Source organism: Macaca fascicularis, chromosome 12 (genome assembly GCF_037993035.2).
Source record: "Macaca fascicularis isolate 582-1 chromosome 12, T2T-MFA8v1.1".
Taxonomy (NCBI): Eukaryota; Metazoa; Chordata; class Mammalia; order Primates; family Cercopithecidae; genus Macaca; species Macaca fascicularis.
In genome coordinates, this window is record NC_088386.1 from 102704011 (window position 1) to 102718718 (window position 14708).

Consider the following 14708-nt stretch of genomic DNA (forward strand, 5'->3'; position numbering starts at 1 on the left):
TTTCCTGAAGGCAGAGGCCACATCTTAACTCCTATGTGTATTTCCAATGCATTCATACAAAATATTGTTGACTTTCTGAATGAATAATTGAATGAATGAATTATTATGAAATTGTAAAAGTCCAGGCAGCTTATGGACCACGTTAAGAGCTAGATGGGTGGGGACACAGAATTAGGAGCACAAGGCATAGACATAGGTTTTAAGATTTTACAAGACACGAAAAACCCAGATTTACCTTCACTCAATATTCCTAAAGATACAATCTCCCCAGGCGGTGAGCCATGATACCAGTATTTCAATGTAGTGGCTATACTGTGTGCAGCCAAAATGCCTCCAAATTGTCTTCCTGTGGCGGTCAAGTTTTTAAGAGTTGCCACAAATTCTCTTTTTATCCACTCACTGTAAGGAGAGAAAGAAACAATTTTACAATGGAGAGAGGAATTAAAGTGAAAAAGAGTATTCCCTGGCTCAATGGAACTAAGTATCAGAAACCTAATACACAGTCAAAATAGAAATATGACTTTATTTCTAGTGTCTTTCCTCAGGTGTCTTCAATCCCCATAAAAAAGTCAATTGAAAAATAGTGAAAGGTAGTAGAAAGGAGTCCCAAGATGTCAAACTAAAAATATGATACTATAAACATGGAACACAGAAATGTGGCTAAAAATGGCAAGAACCATTATTTTCATTACAAAGAATTGATCCTGTGTAGACACTACCTTGGAACCAGTAGTACCCTACACATTAAACAAAATAATTTCATAAAACATTGAATTACAGGGTGAGTATCCCTTAGCCTAAATGCTTGGGACCACAGTGTTTCAGATTTTGGAATATTTGCAAACACACAATGAAATATCATGGGAATGGAACTCAAGTCTAAACACAAAGTTCATTTATGTTTCACATATACCTTATACACATGGCCTGAAGGTAACTTTATACAACGTATTTAATAATTTTGTGCACAAAGCAAAGATTGTGTAAATTAAACCACCAGAAAGCAAAGGTGCCGAGTGTAGAATTTTCCACTAGTGGCATCATGTTGGTGCTCGAAAAGTTTTAGTTTTTGGTGCATTTCAGATCAGATTTCTGATTTTTGGATTGGGGTGCTCAAGCTGGATTCACATTGAGAATTAGGAAAACAATTATATTTTTATGATATGAAGTCTAAACTCAGAGAATAGTCCAGCTGGTCAGTCTCTGCTAACCCTGCACGATACAGCTGTATGCAACACTGGTCCTGCTCAGGCAGCAAATGTAGAGGAATCATGCTTCAAAATAGCGAACTTCAGACACATCCTCCCTAGGCAGGGGTGAAGTTCCTATGGTCTGAGGAAGAAAAGGAAAGCAACGGGCAGTGGAAAGAAAATGCTACCACTGGGAAAGTGCTGCAAAGTTTAGAAAAAATGCTTCAGAGGTGCTCCTTCCTGCTTCTCCTCTGCCTCATCATAATTGCTAGGGCTTATCATGCAGACACAGCTCTAAGTCCTTTATTGGGAGTAATCCATTTCATCTTCCCCAAGACCCTATAGGGAGGGCCCTTATTATGTTACCATTTCCACTTTGCAGATGAAAACTGAGTCAGAGAGAGGCTAAGCAGCTTCTCTAAAGTCACACGGCTACTAAGTGGCTAAGTAAGAATCGCAGCCTGGGTGGCTTGGTCCTGGGACCGTGTGCCTCACAACCTCTTGCTTCGGCCTCCTGCCACACAATGCCCAGCCTGGCCTGTGCCTGCTCATCATCTTAATTCCTTGCTTGAAAACATTTCAATTAATTTCAACCTGGATAGATAGCTCTGTCTTTACACTTAGTAAGATTCCCTTATACATGCTTGCTTTAGAGATAACCTTACTTGAATATATGAGCTACTGAAGGATCTGAAATATAATAATTCGTAATTTCAAAATCAAATCAATTACCTAGTTGATATTCTGTGGAATTTTCTGTTTCTGTGGTAGACAGCATGAACAAATACGAGTGTGAACAATGCAAGTTATTTTTGTACAAAGATTTATAAGATGATTTAAAAGATTACAAACATTAAACATTTATTTTAACACTGTCAGTATGCTTCACTTAAAAATACACCATACCTGTCAAAAATCAAGTTTAAAAGAGGGCGTGAATAATGAAGAGGTCCCCAAATGGCACTCTCATATCTGTACACCCTTGTTTTTCTCAGATCAACGTAATTATTTCCACTGATATTACCCCAAATGATCACATCTTTAATGTCTGTGAAGAACGGAAAGTTAAAAAAAATGTATATTAATATAAAAATTACTTGAACCCTATTTTTTGTTTGTGTGCATGTTTGTTTTAGGATTTGTTCTTTTGTTATAAAATGAATCTAAGTTTATGATTCCTAAAATTGTGCAAAATGTGTGGATCACCTCCCTAATTATCATAGTTTGGCAGTACCTAATAATGTTCTGTGAATGGTATGGTGTATAATTAAATTAAAGAAATAATGAAATGTTCCCTGAAAGAAACTGCTACTGAAAATGATTTCACTGGTGTTTGTCCTGACTTTGCTTGCCACTGAGAGAGAGAGAGGTGGAGAGAGAGTGAGTGAGAGGTCAAGAGAGGTGAGGGAGAAAGGACTTTTTAATATGCTTTGATTTTTGACAAGGAGTTCTTGCTTCTAGACTAGAATAGAAATTAGGACAAATCACTTAACTCTGATGGGTTTCATCTCTGGCAAAATGAGGATATTGTAAGAGGACCCTGGGCAACATCTTAGTCAACAAATAGTTATGAATTCTATTCTATGTGTGAGGCACGTCTAAGGTACTAGGTTTAGAAGAAAACAAATCGGCTCAAATCCTTGCAACATTCTAGAGGTGGTGGAAATTGGATGAGAAAACAACTGTTATACAAAGTGATACATGCTAAGAAGTAAAATAAGACCACAGTGGTTAGAGAGAAATAGGCATTAGCATTCAATATGATTTTATCATTGTGAACTGTCTAGGAAGGTTGTATGAAAACTGCAAATAAATAATTTTATTTATTTACTTATTTAACTTATTTATTTGCCTAAAAACTTAATCACTTTTAAGTCCACACCACTTCTTACTGTGGAAATTAACTTCTTCCCTGTTCTCCTGTATAAGATTGCTTTTGTCTTCAACTAACAGAACATCCTACTGACTTGTCTTAACTAGAAGGACTACTTTTCTCAGGTAAGTCATGGTAGGCAGTGACATGTGCTGGTTCAGCAGCTCAGAGATGTGATTCTCTTGGCCTTCCCCTCATGGTCATAAAATGGCTGTAGCAGCTCCAACTATCACCCTGTCTCACACAGTTGTGTTCAGGTATCACCCTCACACAGTTGCGTTCAAGGGCAGGCAATAGGGAAAAGGATAGGGTAGAAGCTTCCTCTTTGGCCTTTTCTCTTTTCAAAAAGTGAAATATTCTTCCCAGGGGACCCCAAATAGACTATATCACTCAACCATTCCTAGTTGCAATGAAGCTAAGGGGTGACTGTTTGAGCCTCTATAGTAGAGAGAGGCTAGCAGGAGAAGAGGGTGGGAAACAGAGTTTGGGTAGCCCACCCCCACTGTCTACCTTCATCCTGGGAGAGTCCCGCCCCCATCAGAATGACTCATGCAGTAGGAATAGCTAGTTCTCCCTCCACCACCCAACTCTCAGAGAAGTTAGTGATGGCTCCCGGGTCCCTATGTAGGAGCTCATAGGATCCCACATAGGATTCCCCACATGGGGAAAATAATTCTTCGGCCAGGTAAGCATATGGTAGGCTTCCTTCCTACAGCCTAAAGAAGCCTTTTAATCTTGCTGAGTTTCATTTTTCTTACCAGTTTTGAGGACCTTGATAGCTCTAAACACCCTAAATTACGCTACAGAAAATGATAGTGGACATCTGCTTTCTTCCCTCTCAGCATGAATTCCCCCTCCTCCTTCTTCTTCTTCTTTTTTTTTTTTCATTAAGAGCATCCTGATTTTTCTTTAAATAACTACTCCTTCTCCAATGTCAGTCCCTATCTATGTGTCGGGTGGGACTGTCCTCACGCCTTAGGTCCACCTATAGGCATTAGATGCAGATTCCACCCACCCCCCATCCACCCCTGGCCGTGATGGTTGATTTAGAGATGGGCAAGCGGTCCAAGTCTGGATGATAAGTTTGTACTCCTTTGTGCACAAACAACTAGGAAAGAAAACCCTCATTCTCCTGGGGTATGTAAACTACAAGCATGTGAGTCTGGGATGCCAATGACCACTCTGCCACCTTTTAGGGCCGAACTGCGAAGGAGACCAACACGGAGAGCACAGCAGAGTGATAGGCCAGCAGAGAGAGCACAGGTATGTCCTGGCACCACTGTTTGAGCTCCAACATCCAGCTATGTCTGAAATAAGAACTACCTCCTGTGCTTTTCAGTTATGTGGGGAAAAAAGTTCTCTATTTGACTTCAATCACTTTTTGTATTTTTTTGAGTCAAGGGCTTGCTCTGTTGCCCAGGCTCATTGCAGCCTCATGGCTTACTTGTAGCCTCAAACTGCTGGGCTCAAGTGATCCTCCCACTTCAGCCTCCCAAGTAGCTGGAATTACAGGTGTAAGCCATGGTACCTGATGACTTCAGTCACTTCGAGTTGACTTTTTTGGCAACAGAAGGAGTCCTGACGAGCCAATACATACGGTCTGATAAATAGTGCGATTTATGAACTGAACTTAGGGGTTATCATGAATCTTGCTTTTCTGAAAAGGTTTGCCACCCTCTTGGAATCTCAAATAATCCCTGAATAATTTCCTTGGTGGCTTTTCTCTTTCATGATGTTTTGCTGAACTTTGGTCATTGCTGGCTGTCTCCTTGCTGCCTCACTGACAATTCTACTTGGACTACTGTCCCTCTAATGCCTTTTTCCTTTTGCCAACTTTCCTCCATTTTTCTTTTTTCTGCTTCTCACATGCTTATTGGATTTGAGTAGAGTGGAGCTTAGAGTCATGGCACCAGCAGACCCACAAGACAGCAGCTTTCTGGCTGAAAGCCCCTAACCCCCGGAACCCCCTAACCCACACATACACCTTGTTTTAGATTCTTCTTGATACTTTTCAGTAGTGTATCATAGACTTTCTGTGATAAGTCACTGTCTACACATGTAATTATAAGGTTGATGACAGAGATAATATAGAAAAAAGTTTTCGTTTCCTTTTGAATAATTTTAGCATCAATTTGGTTGAGTGTTTTAGTGATTGTGGGGATAAAATACTAAAGATATGTATGCAAGAATACCAGAAATTATTATTTACAGAGTTTCATTGATACAAAAAAGAAAATACAGCTCTGGCTATAATGTTAGGGGTTCACTGAAGCCTTTTTTGTCCTGACTGGGAACATTCTAGGCTCACATTTCATTGTCTTTCCAATTTTGCTTGAGAGAATGCCTAGCATCTCCTTCCCTTCTCAATGGACACTGTTGTACCTGCTCCATCTAAGGGCAAAAGTAGCTAAAATATGTCCAAAATTATCTCCCTTTTCAAATGCAACGATCAATTTTCTGATTTAGTCTCATCTTCTCATCTTCATATGATTCTGATATTTACCAGTTCAAAGATTAATAGGAGCAGAAACTGATCAGATATCGTAATCCTATTAATAAGCTTAACATCCTTGGAAATGTTTATTATGTGCCATACACTCTTCTAAGCACTTTAGGAATACATCTCACCGAATCCTCACATCAATTCTAGGAGATAGGCACTGTTAATGTCCTCATTTTACTGATGAGGAAACCGACACACCGAAAAGACTAAATGACGGCTCAAGGTCATACGGGTGGGAAGTGGGGCAGAGCCACTTACACATAGCTTTGATTTTCTTTTAAACACTGGTTACCTTAATTGACTATTATTATGGGAAAAAATGGAATACGATGTGTCAAATTATCACCTGCATAATATAAATTGTATTGTATTAAACATTTATTGATTTTTATAATGATGGGAAAAGCCAGTAAAAAAACAAAAAAACAAAAAAACAACATTTGCACAGTAGTCAAATCACGCAATAACTTCTTTATGCCTGTTTTATACTTCCTATTCCAGATACTCAGAATGTTCCTAGAGGGGACAGTGTTCTTCCTAGCTGCTTTGAAATGTTGCTTCAAAATAAAAACAAAAACATAAAGAGACGTTCACTCACATGAAGGAGTTGTCTTCAGTTTTCTGGCCAGTATGGCTTTCGCTTCACCTTCCACCCCCAGTGCCACGGCAATAATGTTGTGTGCGATGCGTGGGGCATATCTCATGAGTAAAACTGTCTTCAGGTTCACAAAGGTTTTCCCTCCCACGATGACTCTGACGGACTCATGAGCATTTTTCTCTATCAGGTACCCGTAGAGCCTGCACAGAGGCACCCTGCTTCGGAGGCAGTCCTCCAGAGTGAACACCTCCTTGTCGGTGCTATCGTCCAGCACCACAATGATGTGGGCCTGGCAGAAGGCCTCCTCCACCTTCGTGCAGATGGAGACACTGCGCAGGACGGGTGATGCCAGATCCTGGGTCTCCATCACAAGGCTTTTGAGATATTCTTCTGCCTGCTTGTTGTCAAATAGAGTTATGCTAATTTCTGTATGCATCCCAAACACTTCGCCACTCGTCAATATGGGAATTAGGTTGTAGCAGGCAGGAGCAGAGGCACTGATAAAAATGCAAAGCTGGACTGTGAATAGTTACATCCTTTGTCCCTTTTAAGCCTTTATTCTTAATAGATATTTCTGCATGTGCATCAATAGGGTGGTTTAATATTTAAATAAGCATACACACAGCTGCATTGACATTTTAAGGCTAGAAGCCAAAAGTAGTAGAACAAAAACTTCTCACTACCAATCCCTTGCTCTGACCATCTGAAATCAGTCCCCAAATAATAAATACACCTGTTCATTAGTTTTTTCAAAGAAAACAGAATTCCCCCTATACAGAAATCAAAAGAAAAAAACTGTATTATATTGCTGTAATTACATGTTTATATTTCCTCCTAAAAAGATAACGATAAAAGTTTCAGTTAGCCATAGCTCTTTTTAAAAAAATACAACCTCATCTACACAATAATGACATTTTTTTTTTTTTTTTTTTTTTTTTTGGAAAGGGCTACCTTTTCCAAATTCTTACACAGAAAAATCCTTACAAAGATGGCTGGGATCAACACAGGCTATGTAAGGTGTATCTGTAGCCACAATTCTGCAGTTGTCTACAGCTGTGACTATCAACTGTGAACTGTAATGCCCACCACGGGAAGTTCAGAAACGTATCTGGGCATTTCTGGTATTCACAGTGGGTTTCGGGAGGTGTACAACAGGGGTTTCAACAGTATCTGTACCGATTTAATCCTTTGAAACATCTAAAGAAGATGTGATAGTTATTAAATCTGGGTGATAGGATCATGGATGTTTATTACATCATTCTCAATTCCTTTCTGTATTTAAAATATTTCATAATAACAATTTTAAAGATGAGTGTATATATTAGGATACATACGTACGTATGAGCAGGAAAGTGCAAAAGACAAACTGAGGGGTGAGGAAAGGAGAGGGGGTGGGAGACAGAGAGCAAGAGAGACAGAGTGACAGTGCAGAGAAAGAAAGAGAGTGTGACAACAAGGACTGCATGTACCCAGACTGGGAGCAAAGAGGAGCACACATGAGAAGGAGAAAAGCAAAAGGGAGCAAGGTGAGGGGAGTGGGGTTACAGAGAGGGAGTGGGTGCATAGAGAAAAGCCAAACAAAGCTCTAGCAAGTGGGAAAGAGGGAGAGAGCAACAGTCAGAAAGGGTGAGCTTCTGCAAAGCAGCCATGCTATAGAGTTGTTTTTAGACCAAGTATATGCGTGTGTGTGTGTCTGTAAAACCTAAAACTCATTTATGAGTTATATGGAGAATACAAACACACACACACATACACACACACACACAGAGGCATATGTATATGTGTATACATATAAGTATACATACACATTCAGCTATTCTTCCATCATGAAATTAATCCCACCTCATTGTCCTTTCTAAATATAAAAAGTCAATCTCGTGAATCCTGGGATTTGACTGTCCTACCTAGTGATCCAGACCTGCAAGGGGTTGATGCAAGTTTTCAGGCCTTCTTCCTCCTGCTCTTTTTGTATATGTGCCCCCAGGTTCTCTTGAGCAATTACCATCATCAACTCAGTCGTCATGCTAGAGGTGACATCATAGTAAAGCTAAATATTGGGAGAGAAAAAGTCAACATGAGAGAATAGATAACTAGTTGAAATTGGCTATAATGGAAAGTTTTTGTTTAAAGTCAAAATACAATAAAAAGAGACATGAGAGAATGTCTCAGAAAGCAAGATAATTGAAAAATAAAATAATGTAAGAGAATTATCATTGTTAGAACAGATAAGTCAAGTTAACTTATATACCTGGGCATGCTCCAGGAACTCATTATATCCTCCCAAAAGCAAACCCTTTCCTCCACGATCCAACAGCTCTCTCCATATGATAGGGGAATTCTTGTGACTCCACTTATTCTTTTCACACACATCTTTTAGCCAATCCTGTTGAATGATATTCCAAGTGAAGTCATATATTAACTCTGCCTGGGAATTCAATTTAATACTTTAGAATTCAAACATTAAAATACCAGGTTGTTTTTAATGTCACTACATATATATATAAAATATAATTTAGATATCTTTAAAGACTAAAATGTAAATATAGAAAATAGTGATGATGTTAGTAGCAGATTAATTAGATAAGAAAGCATATTCTTCAAATTAATTGACTAAATAAAGGTACTGAAAGTTGCTCTTTTTGCTGAGGAGATCTGGAATGCAAGTGTTTAGCTTAAAGAGAGGTTACATGTTCCAACTCAACTGATTTTTTAAAAAATTCAACTAGTTTTGCCCTTATTCTTCTACACATGCAATATTTCCAGTCTTAGGGGCATATAACATTTGATACTGTTTTTCAAATCTGTGAGTGTGGTTTATGTAGTTCAGACTAAATTAACAAGCTAAAAGTTATTTGGATATTTCCGATAATATTTATCAGAAAAAGTTTAAATTATCATTATCTGGTTTGTATAGGCTAGGCCTTCCAATGACAAGATCTGAGTAGAGTCAAACAGCAACATTTTTATCAGCTAAGTACATGGCAGCAGTCTTAAAAACCATGTCATTGGAGGCATGGGTAATGAGGCCACCTTACCAATAAAATCCTGGAAACTAATTTCCTTGCTGATATTGAAGATATGCCTGCCTTTATCTCACTTAAAGCAAACAGTGCTGCTATGAGGATTCCAGCATGGCCCCTCTAGCCACAGCATAGCCAGACCAATGAAGTACTGGGGCCTATGAAGGAAAGAAACATTACCCCAAAAAACCTTCCGCACCCTGCAGAGCATGTTAATGTCCCAGCAGGAGCTGCGAGTGTGTGTAAAGGACTGGACCCTTACAGTGCTGAATCAAGAGTGGAACATGAAGTTAGACAAGGGAGAATTCATTAGTATGAATCACTTTTCTGCAGTTCAAGAGTGTATACCCTGGCAAGGACCTCAGAAGACAGGAACAACATGTTGCCAGACTGGCTCTTAGAAACTTGGAGAAGGGGCCGGGCGCGGTGGCTCAAGCCTGTAATCCCAGTACTTTGGGAGGCCGAGACGGGCGGATCACGAGGTCAGGAGATCGAGACCATCCTGGCTAACACAGTGAAACCCCGTCTCTACTAAAAAATACAAAAAACTAGCCGGGCGAGGTGGCGGGCGCCTGTAGTCCCAGCTACTCGGGAGGCTGAGGCAGGAGAATGGCGTAGACCCGGGAGGCGGAGCTTGCAGTGAGCTGAGATCCGGCCACTGCACTCCAGCCTGGGCGACAGAGCGAGACTCCGTCTCCAAAAAAAAAAAAAAAAAAAAAAAAAAAAAAAAAAAAAAAAAAAAAAAAAAAAAGAAACTTGGAGAAGGTAATTAAATAAAATAGAAATGCCAGACTTCATGGAAGACAGTAGAAGAATGGATCAAAAGACTAGTGATGCCGGGTGCAGTGGCTCACGCCTGTAATCCCAGCACTTTGGGAGGCTGAGGCAGAGGGAACATCTGAGGTCAGGAGTTCGAGACAAGCCTGGTCAACATGGTGAAACTCCATCTCTACTAAAAATATAAAAATTAGCTGGGCGTGGTGGTGGGTGCCTGTAATCCCAGCTACTCAGGAGGCTGAGGCAGGAGAATTGCTTGAACCTGGGAGGCGGAGGTTGCAGAGAGCTGAGATTGCACCACTGCACTCTAGCCTGGGTGACAAGAGCGAAACTCCATCTCAAAAAAAATAAATTAATTAAAAAAAAAAAAAAAGACTAGTGAACATGGTATTATGGAAGGCTAGAAAGCCCACCATTCAACCATGTTCTCTGGAAGGGACTGCAGGATACAACATGCACCTAAGTGATAAGGAATGCACTGGTAAGAGGGGTCCCAGTGTCACTGAGAAGCCCAGTGTGGCTGTCCGTTCTAAGCCAAGGCTGTTTTTTTTTTTTTTAAACTTCTATTTTAAGTTCAGGGGTACAAGTGCAGGTTTGTTACATAGGTAAATTTGTGTCATGGGGTTTGTTGTACAAATTATTTCATCACCCAGGTATTCAGCCTAGTGCCGATTAGTTATTTTTCCTGATCCTCTCCCTCCTCCCACTCTCTACCTTCCGATTGGCCTTAGTGTGTGTTTTTTCTCTCCCTGTGTCCAGATGTTCTCCTCATTTAACCCCCACTTATAAGTGAGAATATGTGGTATTTGGTTTTCTGTTCCTGTATTACTTTGCTAAGGATAATGATAATGACCATCCATGTCCCCGCAAAGGACATGATCTCATTCCTTTTTATGGCTGTGTAGTATTTCATGATGTATATGTACCACATTTTCTTTCTCCAGTCTATCATTGATAGGCATTGAGGTTGATTGCATGTCTTTGCTATTGTGAATAGTGTTGCAATGAACATATGTCTGCATGTGTCTTTATAAAAGAATGATTTATATTCTGGGGGGTATATACACAGTAATGGGATTTCTGGGTTGATTGTTATTTCTATCTTTCTATGCTTCCACCAATAGTGTATAAGTGTTCCTTTTTCTCCACAACTTCACCAGCATCTGTTATTTTTTGACTTTTAAATAACAGTCATTCTGACTGGTATGAGATGGAATCTCATTGTGGTTTTGATTTGCATTCCTCTAATAACCTGTAATGTTGAGCATTTTTTCATATGATTGTGGCCAAAGCTGTTAAAGGACATGCTGCTACACACCTGAACTCCCTGGCAATTGAGATGATAAAATCCTGAAATAATAGAGGCCAGTGGGCAGTGCCAACCAGAGAACATTTATTGTGACAGAAGCACTGAACAACCCAGCAGACGAGATAACTTAGCTGAAGACCAGACCAGCAGAGAGTGAGGGAAATCTACAATGGATGGTAGAGAAGAGAGGGAGAGAAAAGAGGTGATGACTGTCGGTTTGTCCCTGAAATTATGAGCAGTGGAGACTATAGTTCATTTGACTAACCCTTCTCTTGTAAAGTTTCCCCAGGGAAAGATGGCAACCAGAATCCAAGGAGCTGTTCCAAGACGGTGTGAACTGATTATAGGGAGCATGTGGCTCCAAAAGGCACAACAGGTAGACTGTAGCCAGTGCTGTCATGTACACTCCAGGTTCCCCCTTCACAAATGAGGCACTCACTCTCTCAGGCACCCGGCGTATTAGAGGCTGGTAACTTAAAGTCTGACTCCTTTCTCTCTCTAGGAATTGACTTCAGCCAAAGAAAATTGCCTTGCCTAAGGTTAGGTTCCTTCTCAGGGGCAGCTGATATCCAATGGCTGGTTGAGGAGGGAGCACAAAAGCTCAACTACCTTGCCTCAGTTTGGAATACCTCTGAAAGGCCATAAAGAGTTCACTGTGGGATCCGCTGAGCCCTCTGTTGCAGCTATGTCGAAGTTCAACTTGTTCCTTTACCCAATCCTGCCGCCCTCATTCCGTTTCAGGATGCTGTTCCCAAGACCACTTCCCAGTAAAGACCCTTCACCAAAATCTACATCTCAAAGTCTGTTTCTGGGGAAACAGAGTCCCAAAGAAGGGTATCCCAAAGAAGGGTATCCCAAAGAAGTAATTGGAAATCAATACCAGGGAGAATGAAAAGTTAGCAAGTGCAGTGTAAGCTACCTGGATTCTTCAGGGGGTGCGGCCAAACTCATCCACTTATTGATTAGAGTCTCATTTGTACTACTAGGTATTAGGGAAAAACATAAACATTATTTTGAGACCGGTAAGTAGGGACTTGTTTTACTAGTATTCAAATATCACTTGTACATGAACAGTCATTACTAGAAGCCAATCTAATACACTAGCTAATATTTAATCAAATTGAAACACATTTTGTGCACGAGTGAGTTCAACAAACTATAAAAGCTTCTTACCTCCCAAACCTCAGGACGTTGTGTGATTTTATGTATCCGAAAATCAGGAAGATTCTTTTGTAAATAGTCTGCCAGAAGTTCTGTTTTAGCATAATATGGACAATCTGCTCTACCTAAAAGAGTTCAAATTAGCAATGTTTTCTTTCATCATGCATAAATTATTATGTAGTTCTAAGTATTTGCTATGTAATTACAGAATTAGTCATAGTTATGATATAATTTAGTAACATAAAGTTGTAGTATAAACTGAAACTGCTATGACATAAACTTCTGATGTTTATTAGATTAATACAAATAAAATAAACTTCATAGGAGGTCAGAATCTTAAGTAATAAAATGTGGAAAGAAAAAAAAACCCTACTGAATATTTATTCTCTTCTAGTAATATGCTGGACCTCACTTCCTCTAGGAGGCTGCTAACTACTACTAATTCAGCGTGAATTAGTGCTGATAATGAACTACTCACTAATGGCCACCAAAAGGTAAAGTTTGAAGTAAGGAGTGGTGGTAAAATCACTTTTGGATTTGATGCGTGTCAGGAAGTTGTGGGGATGGGAAAGATGAATCTGGGATAACTTCTATTTTCTGGCTTGGGCAGATGATACTGACCTTAACTAGAGAGAAATCATGAATGAGAAATTTAACTTTAGTCAAGTGCAGTTGGAGGTATTTGTAGTATGTCTAAGTGGATATGATCAGCAAGTAGCTATATATATATATATATATATGTGTGTGTGTGTGTGTGTATATATATATATGTATATATATGTAGGTGCAGGTGCCATGTAAGGGTTTCAGACACACAGTTTGTAGCCATCAACACCCAGGAAGTTAAAGCCACTACACCAGATGGAATTGGGCATCTGATAGAGCAGGAGGGATGGGGCAAAATGCAGAGCCCTCTCTGTAGCATTCTTCCTCAGTAACTCCTAGTCACCAGTTTCTTGGCCTCATGGAAACTCCTAAGTTATCAACCTGTCTGAAGTGACACCTGTCTATCAGCCGCCCTGTCCAGTTCAAATCTATGGTTCATTTCTTCAAACCACTTTCTGGTCGATGTCTTAAATTATCTCTCCCCACTATCCTTTTGGGAAATGAGCCTGATAAAAGCCCCTCATCTTGGATGAACTCAATTACTTGCCTTTTCTGTAGCTGGGTCCTACCTGCTAGGCACCACTACAGAAACATGGTAGAACCAAGCACAGGGCACCTTTAAAATTCATCGTCACCAGCTTTAATTGGCCATCAACCCTGTGTGGAGATCCCTTTGTTTCCCTTATCAGCATTCTCTTCTGTTCTCTACAATTACTATTCCAAACTTTTTCCTCTTCCTGCAAATCTTTTCCTTCTCCCCAACATTCTTCTGTATTATCAGAACACAACAAACAACTTTGCTTTCTACTTTACAAAACCCAATCCAAACAAAACAAAACGGCATTAGTTTGGAAAACCTCCAACCTCCTCCATCACATCTACATGCCTGTCTGCTTTTGGACTCATCCTTTCCTCCTTTCTTCATTTCAATGGAAGAGGAGTTCCATCTCCTGTCTAATCTAATCCCACCACTTATGCTCTGAATCCCACCCTCATCTGCCTTCTCAGGAGCCTTGCTTAATTATCCTCTCTTTCTAGAGTCTTGTATCTGTTTCCAATAGTCCCTTTCCGTCATATTTAAATATACTCATTATGTTCCTCCTGTCCTAAGAGACAAAAAACTCATCTCCCCCTCTAGCTATTGCCTTTCATATGTCCTTTTTGATCAAACTATCTTGAAAGAGTTCTCTATACTTGCCATCCTCAGTTCTTCACTTCTATTTATTTCTCATCCACTGCAATGTAGCACACCCCACAATTCTCTTGAAGGTCACCAAGGACTTCCATGCCACTAAATCCAACAGATACTTTCTGATCCTTTTCTTGTTAACCCTTGGCAGCATCTCCCACTACTGCCCCCTTCCAACCTTTTGAAACAACTGCTATGGTGGGGGCATTCTTCAGGTTCTCCTACTTCTCTGGTTACTCCTTTCTATCCTTTGTAGTTTTCCATTCCTTTATCAACCCATTAAAAGGTATCATTCTGAGAAGCATCTTATCTTTATGTCTTATATATTCTTTTTGGCCAATCTGCTTCATTCCCTTGGCTTCAAGTAGCAATCTATATTTCCAGCTCAGATCTATCTCCTTATCTAGATGCCTACACCCTCCTGTATTTTCCCATCTCCTTCAAAATGTCTCATACACACTCAGATGGTCTATGATGTATTT

General features: G+C 39.9%; 1 protein-coding gene across 40 annotated transcripts in view; it reads right to left on the bottom strand.

Annotated features, from left to right (window-relative positions):
* The window catches only part of MDH1B (malate dehydrogenase 1B), a 40082-nt gene that overhangs the window by 22955 nt on the left and 2419 nt on the right, over positions 1-14708 (bottom strand). For 18 of the 40 annotated variants that reach the window (XR_012421407.1, XM_074009880.1, XM_074009879.1 and 15 more), the window contains exons 2-7: positions 12444-12556; positions 8413-8547; positions 8069-8211; positions 6165-6661; positions 2097-2238; positions 236-399 (exon numbers count right to left, since the gene is read on the bottom strand). Coding sequence is in view for 34 of the 40 variants with exons in the window: in XM_074009880.1 (XP_073865981.1) it covers positions 236-399; positions 2097-2238; positions 6165-6661; positions 8069-8211; positions 8413-8547; positions 12444-12556 (1194 nt within the window). In the remaining 6 variants the exon portion in view is untranslated. Of the gene's footprint in view, positions 1-235; positions 400-2096; positions 2239-6164; positions 6662-8068; positions 8212-8412; positions 8590-12443; positions 12557-14708 lie in introns of all 40 variants that reach the window. The other 22 variants (XR_010580048.2, XR_012421406.1, XM_065525931.2 and 19 more) reach the window with 5 other exon arrangements.